General features: G+C 47.4%; 1 protein-coding gene and 1 long non-coding RNA gene across 6 annotated transcripts in view; one reads left to right on the forward strand and one right to left on the reverse strand.

Moving 5' to 3' along the window:
* The window catches only part of LOC142583089 (uncharacterized), a 17,262-nt gene extending 968 nt beyond the window's left edge, over positions 1-16,294 (reverse strand). The window contains exons 1-3 of one of the 2 annotated variants that reach the window (XR_012828542.1): positions 16,099-16,294; positions 3,172-3,243; positions 151-243 (exon numbers count right to left, since the gene is read on the reverse strand). This is a non-coding gene — a long non-coding RNA (uncharacterized LOC142583089). The remainder of the gene's footprint in view (positions 1-150; positions 244-3,171; positions 3,244-16,098) is intronic. The other variant, XR_012828541.1, reaches the window with a different exon arrangement.
* LOC142583088 (uncharacterized) overlaps positions 12,130-16,499 on the forward strand; it is a 249,566-nt gene continuing 245,196 nt past the window's right edge. For all 4 annotated transcript variants that reach the window (XM_075693382.1, XM_075693383.1, XM_075693385.1 and 1 more), the window contains exon 1: positions 12,130-12,521. In XM_075693382.1, coding sequence (XP_075549497.1) covers positions 12,410-12,521 — 112 coding nt within the window. In that variant the 5' untranslated portion in view covers positions 12,130-12,409. The remainder of the gene's footprint in view (positions 12,522-16,499) is intronic.

Genomic DNA, 16,499 nt, shown 5'->3' on the forward strand with positions numbered 1-16,499 from the left:
GGGAAGGGGATCTAGGAATGAGAAGAGAGAGGGAGCACAGTTTCGCGCACATTTGAAGGTTCGCAACGAGTTTACAAATGGTCGCCAAGACCTGTCGACTTGAGGTACTGCAGTAGCGCTTTCGTGGTCTTCTGTGTCATCGATACTTACGACCATGATCCAAAGATCTTCATTTCCGGAAATCGTCTAGAGTCCAGCCGGTTCAATGCTGTGGATCCGGAGTGCTTCACGCTTGACGTTGTACTGTGGACAGAGACAAAGGATGTGTTTAATCCTTTCTATATGTAGTTCCACAAGAGTCGCACATGTGCGTATCTCCCGTTCCAGTGTGGAACTATTAGGCCTTCGTAAATGCCACTCCGAGTAAGAAGCGGCACAATACTGTCGCCTCAGAGCGGCAAACCTTTTATAGCACTTGTAGCATTAAGCAGGGATAATGCCCATGAAGATAGCACTTCCGGTACATCCACGTGAAGAGGCTGTCATTTTTATTATCTGAACCTTGCTGCGTGCAAATTATAAAGTACCCTTCGGCACCAGGTATCTGTAATGTTCCCCGACAGCAGATTTCTGACGAAAATGGAGCTCGTGAAGTCAGAACCATAAGCATATTTAACGGCATTGCAGTTCCGCGTGCGTGCGCGAGCTATGCGCTGCTTTCCTCCCCCTCCCCTCCCTCTCCCTATTTTATATTTCTATTCCCTCTGTCCCGTCCCCCAAGTAGGGTAGCCAACCAGACGCATTTCTGATTAACATCCCTGCCTTCTCTCTTTATTTCCTCCCCCTCCTCCTCCATTGCAGTTAAACGCGTTTCGCGGGACTCGCGAGTACTGCCGCTGTTTTCTAGCGTCGACGTTCAATTTAGTTAAAATGAGTCAAACGTGCTATGTCGTTTTCGCATCTTTTCCTTGTGGTCATTTTCTTCTCGTGTGGCTGCACTCCAAGTGAATCTTGTCGAAGAGGCCGCCGTGAAGCCCGCAAGGGTTTTTTTTTTTTTCTTACGAGCGTAAATGCGTAAGAAATCGGAAGGAGAAAAAAAATACGTGGCCTCCAAGCACTGTGAGAATCGATGTTAGGTTAAGCACTTTGCGTATAGCTCGTCATCTAGCTTCGCCTGGTGTTCTGAAAAGTGCCACCAGATAGCGCAAGATGTCGATTAAAGCGAGTAATTGTGCGTACGTGACGACGACGGTCAAGGTGACAGCCCGACCATGACCACAGGACGGTGACGTTCGATGGCGAGGGTTTTGTTTTACGTCCACAGAATGAATGTTACGACCCGGGTGAGTTCTAAAGATAGCGCACTGTGTAAGCTGGGGGCCGATCGCGAACGTGGCTCGATGTCACATAGCGTCTCAAACTGCCACGGAGGAAGGATGTTAAAGAATTGCTGCGTTCTCACTTTTGTAACCAAATTGTTGTTATCATTCACAGCAATCTCATTCTTGTTATTCTTTTATTCGGTATTTATGACAGTAATACATATCGCCAGTCCACAAAAACACGAATACTTGTAAAACATTTCATCTCAAACTAGTTGCCGTTACAAAGGAAGAAAAGTGTGGTAAGATTGTTATTCCGTCATTGCATGGATGCGTCTGTGGTCTCGGGATTTACTGCTAAATTTCTTCGAAAATGTTTGAATTTCGAATGTTTCAGTTTCGATCCAATAGTTTGATGTGACTATTATACGGTCCGAGAGAGAGAGCAAGCAAACCGAACCGATTTGTTTATTTCGGTTTGCAAAAAGCAAGTAGGGCCTGAGCGTTTCTTCCTAAATCAGATTCTGTCGCGTTTTATTCACCTTTGCATACAAAAAGTCTCCTTTATTGCGCACAGTCATCCAAGTGAGCCTGCGCAGTAGTATGCCCGGGCTTGACGTATGTTGGCATGATAAACTAACTCCAAGTGTAAAAGGATTCTGGCGACAAGTGGTTACGGCTTTTAGCATCTTGATTTTTTGTTCCTCCTGAGATAAGTACAGTGTGAAAGCAAAAATAAATGTATAGAGATATGTTAGGATGTCATATTACGAATCCCTATATGCCAAGCTGGCGCGGGCAGGATGTGTTGAGTAGAGTTAAAGGAATGGCCGGTATAACCGAGTGTCAACTTTCTTTTTCAACTTCCACACGAGCACTCTTTCCAGAAGGATGCGATTAGCATAAAACCGTATTTTGTTACGACAGTAATTACATAGGGACACTGGAGGCGTTTTCACGTCGTCGACGCCACCGTTGCCGTGGTGCTGTCACGTCCCATGTTGTATGCCGCGTGCACTGTTATCAGATCTTCATAGACGAGCAGCGCACTGCTCTTTGAATTCGAGGGCGGCGTTCGGCCCGGTGCTGTTGGCACGAGAGTTGCGCGCATAAGCGCTAACGTCTCTACTTTGCATACCACACCACGATTTAGGTGCACGTTAAAGAACACCCGGTGGTCGAAATTTTCGGAGTCCCCCACTACGGCGTGCCCTCATAATGAGAATGTGGTTTTGGCACGTAAAACCCCATAAGTTAATTTTTTATCGCTGTCAGTTCTTCGCCCTTCGCGCGAAACTACCTATTCTCTCTCTTCGCATGCTTCTCGTGCGCCATCGAGGATCGTCGCCTCCACCGCCGCTGGCGGCGTTTTTCATGACGCCAGCGCTGTGCCACTGCCAGGGCGTTTTGTTTCGTTACAGCAGTTACTTGGGGTGCTGCGTCGCGACAATATGTCGGCCCGCGTAATGTTAGAACACAGGCCAACGAGCTCGAGCACACCGCTAAACGTTCATGTCGCTGCCGATGCTTCGGCGGCCTGGTTGCGGAACTGCCGTGCCGTTTTTCGTATCATGCACCGTAAACTGCGTTTCTTTTTTTTTTTTTTTTGCATTCTGTGTAATATGCCTGAGATGGTTGAACAAGTACACATTGATTGCTGAGACAGCTGTCTATCACCGGCATATATTTCAAATATCTGTAAATATGTATATCCCTGTAACATCGCCGGGAATTCTGTATATTTGGAAGCACAGCGTTATGGTAACGCGCTTTGTAGTATAGGATTTCGTAATGGCGTTTAGCGCCCATACAGAATTCAAACTGAAGTGGCTGTAAAAAACGCCGATTTCAACGCCCAGGCCCTGTCCGGAAAATGTTTTTGAATGTCATGTGCATACGAGAGCCTTACCAAGTTCAGCCAGAAAAAACTTCAATGGGTGGACATCTTTGGCAAATTGGGTCGCGCTCAAGGAGTTCCACTCTGAAATTAGTCCAAATGGTTGCAGGCACGATTTAAGTGTTTTCTCTGTTGTGTTGTTATGCTGCACTACAGCACCAAAATAAAACATAAAGAAAAGAAAGAAACAGCGCGTGTGGCCTATTGAGTATCACCGGGGTAATCTGGTTCGAATTCCAACACCGGAGACACTTCTTAACGCAAAACTTTTTTTTTCTTGCCTACCATCCCGGCCCTACTCTTCATCGCTGCCTGTCAATGGAATGTGCTCCCACTTGACATCGCACATATTACCGATCACGACACATTTGTAAACAGTCTGAAGTGCTTTCTGAAACTATAAACTTATGTCTATTAGCATTACTTGCACAAGTTTTCATAATCTTCTGACACAGTGCATGCAAATTACCTTTGCTGCCTCGAGCAGCCAGTCTAGCGGCAATATTGCGTGCATTTGCGGGCTGCTTTCACGCTGGGAAAAGCACTTTTATGTATCACGTATTAACCAAAGAACGCTGTATCTGGAGTTTTTCATGTCGCTCTACAATTTTCTCATTCCCACTTTTCATCTAATTACAATATTTGAGAAGTTGCCTAATTATCTAAAAGTACTTATCTAATTAGGTGGAATGAAAAAAGCAATTTGAGTATCTGCAAGCGATGGCAAGCAACGTTACGTTGGTTCTGTCCAGCTACATGGCATTCGCATATTTTTAAACTCTGGCTAAAGTTTGCTGGGGCACCTTGTATACGTGTTTCGCCCATTCGCTCATATTACCGTGTTCCTGTGGCTGTTCTCTGTATGTTTGTTTGCGCCGTGGTCTCCACCAACGAGGACTGCCATGTGTATGTCGACACGAACACTCGAACGCTTGTGAAGTGCTCAGAAACAATCCTTTTTTGGTAAGTTTATGCGAACTTTAGAACTGTTGTGACCATAGGCTCTTCTCTATGCTTTGTTTAACGTTTTTGTTTTAGCTCATTTATAAATTAATGGAAGGGGAGCAGCCGGCGCCCTCTAACAGGTACCAACATCTCCTTGCATACAATTAATAACAAACAAGACGCGAACATAACCCAGAACGCATAGGAAATTCTCCATATAGGGCAACTTTAATAGTGACGTTCACGGAGGTAGCGCTTGCCTGCATGCAGCCGGCGGTTAGTTGACTGCACCATAACGATGGATCTCTGCACCTACCTATGCTGTGAGACAACACAAGAAAGCGACTACTTTAGTGCCTCAAGTCCACAAGCAGCAACCCCACACTACTTTTAATGCTTCTCGGAAACGCAATCCGATAAGCATTGGCAGCCGTGACCTCGTCTACCAAGAGCGCCCATTTCGTTTCCCCGCCGTTAGAAGGGGAATTTTGATGTCGATAAACATCGGTGCAGCATTGCTGCCTGGCTGCGTAGGTTTGCTTTAAATAGAAGCTTATCGGAACGACAATTGTTTGTTTTTTAGCTCACTGCTTGGGTCGAGTACAGCGCAGTACGAATAGTGAACGGATTTGATTTGTTGCTCCAGATGTCTACAAAATGCTTGTCCGCAGAAAGAAAGAAAGAAAGAAAGAAAGAAAGAAAGAAAGAAAGAAAGAAAGAAAGAAAGAAAGAAAAAGAAACAGTGGCAGTAGGGTGCATCCACTTGAAAAAAAAAAAAAGATGAACTGGAAGTCGTTGAAATCAGGTGTCCTGATCTTTTATAGGAATACAAACCGCCACGGCCAAGACGCCAGGCAATTCATGGAATACGTTCGAGATTCCACGAGGACTCGGAGACAAAGTTATGTGCACTATGCTTGGCAAAACAGAGAAAACATTTCGCTGTGAAACAGCACGCAGAGCTAAAACTGAGCGGTGAACTATGCAAGGTGTTTCAGTCAACTTGTGCCAAGCATTAAACAAACTAGCTGTGCTCCGTGCGAATGCAAACGACTCAGTATTCTTTACTGTCCTTCTGAACATTCTAAAGTACCATTTTCTCAGAGTTTATGACCCTACCAAAAATTTGCACACTTTTCCAAACATGAAACCTTCAATGACGTTCAATGCATTATCGCGAGATGCACAATTTATTCATTTCCGTAATTAATTAATTAATTAACTGCGGAAATTGTTTAACCGTCGGCGTTGTGGCACCAAAATTCAATGAGACCAAGATTTATTGGAGTCGAGCCCACGACCTTTCGTGTTAATTAAGGAGAAGTTATTCAAGGCGCAGTTCTTCAATATATACTTAATTAAGGCAAACGAACCCATTACCTTTGGTGACACAAAAATTCAATGACACCAAAATTTATGGCGCCATTCATTCATGGTCGTGTGCGGAAGTCGAACCCACGACCTCTGGTGATAATTAAGGCGAAATTAAGGCACAATACTATAGGATAGAGTTAATTAGAGCACTCGAACCTGCGACCGTTGGATGGAGAAAACCAGTAATAGAAAGTAACAACGCAATCGAACGACCATGTCTAGCAATTTAATGGTCGTCTCGGGAGCGCGCAGGCGTTCGCCTTCATCCTCTCCCCCCCCCCCCACCCCATCTCCACCTTTTTTTTTTTTCTCAATAGCGATTTGATAAAGTGCTGGGTGATAAGGTGCTTGCGCCCAGTAACACTAGTTCCCCTAGGCAGATTCGAATGAATGATTGATGCTGCATACAAACAGAGTGTATGAATAGGTCATCGGCAAAGGAGATTGATTGAAGACAGAGGTCTTAGCTTGCACTTCAACACAACAGTTTCTGTGTTGAAGCAATGTAGCAAATAAAGCTGTTGGATAGACGAATAAATAATGCATACAATTAATTGACGTTCGGTCAGTGTTCTTTCGGTTGTCAGAGCGCATAAAGGGCGAGGAGGTTTGTTCTCAGTGTGCACCACTGCCAAGTGACCCAACAAGTGATTCTCTTGAAGCTACTTCTGGATGCTAAAAAATAAATCAGTTATCTTTTATTTTTCTCCGGAATTAGAGTCCACAATCTTTTTTCTTGCGCTGTATACGTAACACTATAATAGGAGGGAAACTTGGGCGACTTGATGGTGATTCATGTTTCGGAAATTAACAGCGCACAACAGACGAGGACGAAGGGAAAGAGGAACGCGCCAGCGCCAGTGTCGTGTTCTTCTTTCCCTTCGTCCTCGTCTGTTTCGCGCTGTTAATTTCCGAAACATGAACGAAACACTATAAGCCGTTATGCTCTCGTCCTCCACGTAATCGGTAGTTCTGGCATTGAAGTCGGTCCAACCTCCAATGACACGTGCATCGATCCTACGATGCATGCACATAATTTGGGCTCACATATGCATCATGAGACGTGGAAAACAAACTCAGAAGTGACACGAGCTTCATAGAAATGAGGGACTCTGCAGACAAGCTCAACGAATTTCAGTATGCACTCATGCTACTGAGCACCTCCAGAAAAAAAAAAGACCCACTTCGCAATTAAAGAGCATTTATACCTATGCGCATAATGAAGACGGTAAATAGCTGCCATGAGCTCACGCCGGCTATGCGTTGACAAAAAAAACTGCTCTAAAGTAACTGGCGTAAACATTCAGGCTATGCCCGAGCAGGTATACAATACTGACTCCGGAAACATTTTGCATTTATTGCCTTCGATATGGAGAGGGTCGTTTTGCTTTGTGATCGCTCCTGCGAGAGCTTCGAGTTAGGTCGATTACCTAATTCGACGACAGCAGTAATAGATTCATTAAAACCTTTCGCAACATCTATCGAACAACATGCTCCAAAACTAAAAGACGTGGTGATCGCCAAGCCCCAACGAGGGCATTCGAGTTGCTGCGCTGGATTTCTTGGTGAACCTAAACCAAGAGTAGCAGGGATGCCTCACCAGAACACGAACACGGATGAAATTCAGATGTACCACAATAATATTACCCAACGAAGTACGTCATGTTTCAAGATGTGTTTGCCGTCGCACCCATTTCCTCAAAGATGAGCGAACGAGGGAAGCCTCAGGGTGAATCATGTTCATACAAAGGGAAATTTATTTATTTATTTATTTATTTATTTATTTATTTATTTATTTACTTATTTATTTGCCTCTAAAGGCCCTCTGGTTGAGGTTATGAACGGATGGATGTTATGAGCGTCCCCTTTGGAACGGGGCGTTGGGTTGCGCCACCAAGATCTTGCTATTATACTGCCTAATGCCCTACCTAGATTGAACAATAATAAAACGAAGAAAAACACTATGAACTCCTACAACCAAATTTTCTGATCCCCTATTGCGAACTGTGCTTTTGTACGTCTCCTTTTTTTTTTTTTTTTTCGTTTGCCTACTTTTATTCCACCAATCCTCGGTGTAACAGCAGACCTCCCTATTACATAGCGGGGTCTTCTCCACCTTGCGGGTTTGCGCAGAACTATTACGTCAAACACTTTCCTTTGCTTCGAGTTGTCGATAAATTCGACTTCGCCCTGCCATCTGCTAGCCGCCTGGCTAGCTCAGATGGTAGAGCAGCTGCCCCGGAAAGGCGCTGAACCCGGGTTCGAGTCCCGGACCTGGCCGAATTTTTCTTCAACTGCGAGGCTTTTCTTTCGAGGAATCCGTATGGGTTTCCTTTATAGCAATTGCTACGATTGGGTGGTTGCCTCATTTTCCCTTTATTAATTAAAATTACAGTACTGTAAATAATTTTGTTTTGGGAGAGAACAACACTAATATACTATACTCTGTGACAGGGACAGTTCATGCGCACCGTTAATATCTGAGGCCGAGTAGTTAAAGCAAGGATAAACAAACCAAACGGCCGCCATTATCACTAGCGCCATGTTTCGAAAATCTATTTCTTTCTTGGACAGTGGCAATGCCGCCTTGCTCACAAACGCTTCGCCGTATGACTCAACGCGGTCGCTTTCAACGATTAAGCGGGTCAATTCCCATTTGTATTTTCTTTTTCAGTGATAACCGTATAATGAAATCGGGCAGCGCAACCACAGTTCTGGCAATGAAGGGCAAGAAAATCCTAGGGCGTCGGTTTGCGCACTTGTATCAGATGGCTCCCTGATCACCCGGTCATTCACGGATCTGCCAGTTTGGCCAATGTAATTTCTCACGCAAGATAGCGGTATTCGATATATATTTAAACGACATATATGAAATAGATAACGGCTTTCGATATAACGTATGCCGACAAGCACAAATGTCAACACCGATCGACCTCTCTCGTAGGCTCACTGCTAAGCTTCCATCATCTGCCTGATACCTCATTGTCTATCGCACTGATGTAATATATCACGCACTTTCAGACATGCAACTCTCAGCCTGCACGAAATTTCTGCGCTGCAGTCAAGTGCTTCTTAAAGCAGAGTTCTGAGACATATTTTGTGACCGTATGCCTAGAAGAGGCTTTCGTTTAGACAACTATTCTCTCCGTCCCAATTTCTTTCGTATTCACACAGTCTCCGTGGGAATTTAGTTCGCCGTGAGGCGTTGCGCGTACGGGCAAATTTCTCCATCAAATTAACCTCGTGCGTGACCGAAAACGGCGTGTGGACGGGGGCAAGGGGGGGGGGGGGGGGACACTGCTGTCCCAGTGGTGCTGGAATGTCCTCCGCACGCAAATGAGCGGCTCGTTCCGTGTAACCGGCTTCGCCCTCTTTACAAGACCGCCCCTGTAACTTTGCCTTAAGCACAGCGCGCATATTCAGAACAAGGCTTTTCTTGCCCTTGGGTAGTTTCACTTCGTTCTTTACTTGCAGTGAAAATTTGTAGCCGCTGTATGCTACGCGCATGTTTTGCATTGAAATAAACATCGCTGACAGGCGCACACCTCGGACATATTGATGCTAAAGGAGAGAGACCGAGGAAAGGGGAAAGGCAGGGAGGTTAACCAGAGGGGAAGATCCGGTTTGCTACCCTACGCTGGGGAGAGAGGGGAGGGGGAGGTAAAGTGATAACAATGTAGAGATAAAGAAAGAAAGGAGCATAGACATACAATCACAGTCGGTCACTGTCGCCGCGTACTGTCAGCGCACAGCACAGTAGCACTTGCAGCACTATAAACATCTGATGCTAAAGGGATTATGGTTATGGCTGCCGGTTGGTGTGCACTGGACGTCACATATATACGGCATTCACAGTATGTTGTTTATAGTTGACATAAATGCGATGTGTGGGTCGGAGTGAAGCCATGCGCTTGTCATGTACATTTTTCTTTTTCAGAAGGATGATATGTCAACGCAATTTTTTTTCTCTGTTTGCGAAAGAACAAATTTATTTTTAATGTAAAAGCTATTTATTTTTCATTTTTTTGCTTTCTTTATTACAAGTTCCTTTAATTTGAACAGATCAAATAGGCAAATATATTTGCTAGAACGGCAGCTATAATACGGTGTATAAACTAAGATATGTAACTATACAGGCGGAAAATTGTGTTTGCAAAGCAAACAGTACATAAGAAAGCGTCTTGATTTTTACTTGGAAAGAAAATAAATGCGCATAAACATGAAGTGGGAATTAGTATAGGGTAGGGGGGGGGGGGGATAGAAGGAAAAGCAACAATAAATGCATGACAATAAATACAATTAAGATAAAACACACTGGTGCGCACACACAATACAATAATATGTAAATTCTGATTAAAAATATTGTTATCCATGCCCATTACACTTAGCACTATAAGCTTTAAATATCGTAGGGTGGGGAACTCCTTGAATGGTGTCCCTTCAGGCAAGCATCACTCAATGTCTCCTGATAAGAACAAAGGCGAACACAAATACGTCAGTATGGCACCTATCTTGAACGGGAGACAAAGAACATCCGTTTATCAGGTGTTTCCCTCACATCCAGCGCGTTGACCGTGTATCCTTGTAATTCAGGCGGCGTCTGCAGCAGAGCACCAAGGAATGCACGCCCTGCGCATTCTAGAACGTCCACCAAGACATCGTCTTGTGTCGCACGTAGAAAATGGAGGGGACTGTCCGCCAGCAAGTTAGAACCAGCCATGCATTTTTCTGTTTTGTACAAGGCGACTGCGGTCGGTATGCGTATATACATGAACGGCATTGGGGAAGAAGTTGAGGGCACAGCGTACGTGGGATGACAAAAGGGGGCAATGAAGGCCACGAAAAAAAAAAACAAGAAAAAAACGACGCGGCTCGCTGAGGGCTGGTCGTAAATGTCTAACGTCTGCAGCTCTGCCACTGGATCGCACCGGTAAGCCCCGGCATTTACTCGTAAATGTATCGCTTTCGATATCGCCGACGAGAGCCATGAGAAAGAGGACTGACTGATTGATTGAATTAAATTAATGATTTCTTGCTTGATTGATCGATTGATTAAATAAAATTAGTCATTACCTGCTTCCCTGAATTATTGATTGATTCATCGGTCTATTGATTCGTTTAATGGACCGTGTGAGCGAGCGAGTGAGAGACTAAGTGATTTATTGATTGACTAGTGCTGCTGGCCCGTCCTGAGTGTGCAGAGTGGATAGAATATAGGAAGGATGCGAGAGTTTCTTAAAGGTCGCATGATGTTTCTTTTTCTACTTGCGTAGATACATCGGAGTTCGGGTACGTGCATTCAGCAACCACAGACGCCGGGACTCGGAGTCGAACCCGCCACGTCGTACTGAGCCTCAAGGCCCAGCAGAGGCGGAGTCACCGAGGTGGGTAATGATGCGCACATGAGAAATACATCGATCAACAAATTATTCAATTGATCGAAGGAAACAAACGGAAAGAAAGTGAGCCGTTGTTATCGAGGTAAGTATAATAGCGCTCACATTATGCATCATCTTGGAATGCAGTGATTAGATAGGGTTTCGAGTGCGGGGGAGCAAGAGATTCAACACTTGGGCGACTCGCACTGCATGCAGTGACGATGAGAATGATGGCGCAAAGGCGGTGATCGCTGAGCGGATTGTTCCCCTCAACAAATAATTTGAGAGAATTTAATTGTCGTCGTTGGACTCTGCTGGTATAGAAAATGTACCATTGTTCGAGCTTCCTCCCACGCGGCGATAAAATGAGCTCCACGTTTGTACAGGTTCACTGAACAGGTAACCTGAAAACATGGGCAAGTTACGCGGAAGCACTGCATCCATTGATGAAGCACGACTTGTGAGGCGTTGGTCCACAGCTTGATTGACCTACAGGGAAGCTCAATCATTGAAGGATTTGTCAAGGCTTATCCGCATAACCAGACATTTACACCTCCCGAGCAGCAGCAGCATCAGCTCTGCTTTCCGCGCCGCTTGCTCTAACATCCGGTTTTGCATAGGCCATCCGAAAGCGAGGCACACCACCTGGCATACGCACGATAGAAAGAGAATTCACGGGCGAAGAGCGAGCCTGTCGCCGTTTTCTCGCGTAATCGGCACCGCTTTCGGGCTCGCCGGGAACACCGCTCCCACTTGAAACAGTGCTGCCTATTACGAGCCCGCCGGAGACAAACGACCACACGCACGCGCTTCCATTTGGCAGACCGGCACCAGCGCCGTACTACAGACCGGCGCTGCGGCGGCGCGTACCATCCTCAGGGAGCGGCGGAGGGCACGTCGTCCCTCCAGGACTCGGCCGAGGAGGAAAGGCGAAATAGAGAGAGAGTCTGGAGCAGTACGAGTATAACGGTTGTTTCTCACTCGCGCAAACACACACACAGTGCGCAGAGAGAGACGCTGGGACGGACGGTGACGTCACGCTTAGCGGGCGAGTCAGTCACCTGGTCGGTCCGGGTAAGGGGGTCGGTGGTGCAGCCGGGTGCCGCGAAAGAACAAGAACGGCAAAAAGGGGGCCACGCGACGAGGCAACGGCGCTGGCACCCCCTCCTCCTCTCCCTCCCTCCCTCCCTCCCTCGAAGAAGGGAACAGGTCCTGAGGCCCTGCGTAGGCCGGGCGTCCCGCTTCCGAAGGACCGGTTGTCCGGATCACTCGTGCCGAGCGCGCTGCCGCCGGAGGAACCAAGCCGTCGCATCGCCCGTCTCAGCGAGCGAGCCGCCGCGGACACAGCATCAGCCGCACCGAGGAGGGAATACCGCCGCCGCCGCCGCCGCAAGCCAGACAGCAGGAGTAGTACCCACGGGAGCAGCAGCGCGTCGCTGGGAAAGATTGGGGACATGGGCACCTGAGGTGCTCGGGGTGCGCGCGTGTGTGTGTGTCTGTGTGAGCGCGACGGGGGTCGTCGTCGCCGGTCTGAGCCCTTCTCGACGAGAGCCATGGCGGCAGCCGCTGCCAGCCGGAGACACCGGGTCCCCTCGGCGATGCTGCTGTCAAAGCCGATGCTCGTCCCGATGCTGCTGCTGCTCGGATTCATAGCACTCGCATCAGGTGAGTACGTCCGAACGGGACGCAGCCGAGCAGTGCGTGGTGGGGAGGCCGAGCGTCCATACGTTTCGTGATCGCAGTGTGAAACCGGGTGCCACGGGCTGCTGTAGACGTGTAGACCACCAGCCACGCTTCTTCGCCGTCGCGCATTCCCCTCTCTCTCTTTTTTTTTCCTGCTGTGTTGGTAGATCGTGTACGCTTTGGGCAGTTTGTCGCATAGAGAACGTTTGGGCGATTTCATTCGGTTAAGCCCATGATATGTCAGCAAGTGAAAAAAAAGGGAAAAAAAGAAAGAAAGCGAGAACGCGACGGCCATGTAAGCGACGCGCAGCAGAGAACGTGTCGTTGTGGTTGTTCGTTCGCTGCGCATTTCTTCGTTACTTCGTCGGGTTTGACTCCCGGCACTCTCACCGGACACGCGCGTCCGATTCGCCGCCACCGAACCAGCAACTTCACTGTTTGCTTCGTTCGCGCGTGATGACCGTGGTGACAGCTGTGATGGCCGATGCGTTACGCACGACTGCGGCCGCGTCTGCCACCGGGGATGAGAATCTGCCTCTGCAGTAACTTCCGGAGAGTGAAAACTGTTCATTGGAGTAGAGCACAGGCTCGTCACAGATTCGCTTTTCAGTTAGGCTTCAACATCAAGCGTATCTTACGTTTTTCATTCTCCCGTCTACCTCTTACTTTTTTTTTCTTTCTTCTTTTGACACGTGACTCAGGAACAAAGCAGTATTTGAAGCAGTCTGTTGGAAAGGAAGCAAGCTTGTGCTTTATTAGTCCCTGCGTATAAAGAAAAGGAATAACATAAGTTTTAAAACAAGTTGTTCCTTACTTGCAGTTGAGGTCGACCAGGGCGGCTTGTCGTAGGTTTCTTCTTTTTTAATCCGTCTGATTATTTCTGTCGTCTCTTGAAAAGCTATATTTGTACATAATGCTAACAGTATTGGCAAACTAAAGTTAAATTCCCCGCCTTTCATGACAATAATGATTTCCCCAAACCTAAACTATTCTCATGCCTTAACCGATCGTCCTTTCCAGTCGAGAGGTTATCGGCCCAGGAGGTTGTAGCTCGCCGGCGAATGCAATTTTCTCCAAGCTGAACACGCGAACATCCCGCTAGCGCCCATGGGCGAGAGTCCACTGACGGTTTCCCAGAAAAAGAGTTCGTCGACTGGTGGAGGCTAGACGTCGGCCAGTGAACGCTTGTCTGCCCTACTTTTAGGGACTCGCACTGACCCCCATGCACGAAAGTTGACGCGCACTGCACGTTATAGGCATGCGTGGCTGCCCGCGTCAGGAGTCCGGTGCGATGCAATCTTCGGTTACGCGCGCCGGCTGCGGCAAATAAACATGCCCAAGTGCGCGGTTACGCAAGGGAAAAGGGCGAGTGGGACAACAATGAGAAGACGGCACGAGCAGTCCTGCTAAGTGTGACCCCGTTCTCAAGACCCCGCGTTCGCCGAGAGTTCACAGCGGTTTCGCCGTGACAAGTGCCTTTTTGATAAGGCGTCCCTAAGCGGTCAGTTGGAACTTCGAGGCACGTATTAGGAATGCCGAGAAGAAAGCCTTTTGTATTCGCTGCACTCCGCAGAAACCGCTGCGCCTTGATTCTCTTTCTTTCTTCTCATAAGCTAATTTGCATCTGGAAGTGTACGGGATGTGTGGCTGTATGCGAGTATGCTGCCAGGTGGTTTTGGGGAAACGCGTCTCGAGAAAGCGCCGCTTTCTTACGAATCGGAGAGACCGACATTCTTGTTCCCGTCTGGAGGCTAACCGGTCGCCTCGCAGGAAAGCAGCCCAGCGTACGCCGCCACCGCAGTGTACATGCAAGGCCGCCGGAGTAGCACTTGCTTGCTGGCGTTGCATACATCGCGCGACTAAAGCAGTGCGTACACTCTCCCACGAGCACTGCATCGGCTGGCTTTGTCATGAGTGATACACGGCGGCGGGCGTTCGAAACGCGTGCAGCTTAAATCTTACATTGTTATGATCCCGCGCTGGTTACCCAGTCCTTTCTGCGACACTCGCTGTTCCATTGCTTTGTTGTTGGACTGCCACGATACGACACCTTTTCTATAGCTTCTCCATTCCGCAGCAAGTTGTCACGTTTGGATAAACTATCAAGATGCTATGGAATGCGCGCGTTACGGCAATGGCTACTCCGGTATGTAATCTCAAAACCCTTCTTACTATAGCAATACTCTTATCCGGTCAATCGAACAATTCGGGTCGTGTTCGCACACTGTAACCATGCACACGCGCATGGAAGTGCCGCGCATAATGTCATGCTCGCCGGAAAAACGAGCAGGTAGCCAACTCTGGTTAGCCTCCCTGCCTTTCGACGCGTCCTTTTCTCTCTCTCTCTCTCTCTCTCTCTCTCTTCTCCGGCTGAACTTAGCGTACAGACGTGTTTGGCTTGGCTTTGGAGAAAACGAGTTGTGTTTTTCGCCTTGAACGGACGCCGTGAGTCCCTGGGATTATCGTAGTTGAGGCCTGCGGATTGTTCTTGACCACCGAAGCTCTAGCTCTTCCCGACTTCTCGCCTTCTTGTCGTTATACAATATTTTGCTCTTTATTGCTGCCCCAATATTTCTAATTTGTGCTTTATTTTTACGTTTCTTTTATTTTTTACTCTATCCGAAAGTGTCGCTGCCCTAAAGTTCCTGCTCTTCGGCGTCCGCTCGAACACAGATCCCCGTGCGCATGAGTCAGTCCTTTTGTAGAATTCGGTAGTTCGCAGTAATCTTTTTGTTATACCAGTTGTTTAGACTATGGCAATACTGTGCATCTTACATATCTCTTCCCTGAGCTTAGATATCAAACCAGAAACTTTTCCGGTTAACGACCTTGCCTCCTCTTTTTCTTGTCTGTATTTTTGGGTACATCGTTGTAGAACAGTACTCGGCATACGCTTTCTCGCCTGCAGTGTTAAGACTTTATTAGGGAGATCACATTGTGCTCGATTTCAGAACTGCGTAATTAATAACTTTGTATTAATATTTTTTTTTGTGTGTGGTTGTCACTATATATAAGATGCCGACATAAGTTTGCTTTCCATCATGACTTTTCTCGCCATAGATGTCACGTATTTTCTTTTGCTAGCTGTTAAACATTTATTAATCTTTACTTAGATGGAGAGATTATTGCGGAAATGGATAAAGTGACAATTTGGAGGACTGACTGAGCATCCAATACAGTGACGTTAGTGCACAAGAATAACAATGATATAAATTAAAAAAAAGAAAAGTTCAGTGAAAAAGGCTGGTCACGTGCGAGTTACGCTTACAGTCGCGCAAAAATCAAAACTACTCGCAGTCAAAAACAATATATCGCTGTTAGACACGACGCGAGCCGCGATTGCTTAACGTAAGCCTCGATCGCAGCACAGCAACCTAACGCATAAACCTCGAAGAGTCCGCGAGGAAAGTTGCACGTGCGAAACGCGCGTCGACCAGTCAGAGAACCGGCCCCACGGGTCCGCGGCGCAAATCGTTAAAACCGAAAGCTGGTGCTCTCTCCCGCAACGCCAAGACTTGGGAATTCAGTGTACATATACGACCTCGCTCAAGGAACGAACCTTAATGCCTCCTCCTCCAAGGTCGCGCTCAAGTTCTGGCGCTCGTCTGTCCAGTTAGCGGCAATGTCATCGAGCTCACACACCGGCGCAGTTGTTGTTCGACAGCGCATACCTGAGCACCGTATCCAGTGGCACATGTGCTGTTGCTCCCGGCTTGCAGAGAATGCTGCCAGTGCCTGGACATCTCGCCACCCTGTAACCCACCCTGTATAGCCTTACGACACGATGATGCCTATATAAGGGCGTGATATGACTTATCTAAGAGGGGCAATCTACGGCGGCTTTTCAGCGAGCAGCACTATGTAAACGGGTCTATTTATCAGCGCAACAGGCGTTGTCTCTATGCTGAAGTGCCAATTTCCCGTTGCGTGCATTCGCGCTCCTGTTGCATGCAGCTGTCA

Source organism: Dermacentor variabilis, chromosome 5, assembly GCF_050947875.1.
Source record: "Dermacentor variabilis isolate Ectoservices chromosome 5, ASM5094787v1, whole genome shotgun sequence".
Classification (NCBI taxonomy): domain Eukaryota; kingdom Metazoa; phylum Arthropoda; class Arachnida; order Ixodida; family Ixodidae; genus Dermacentor; species Dermacentor variabilis.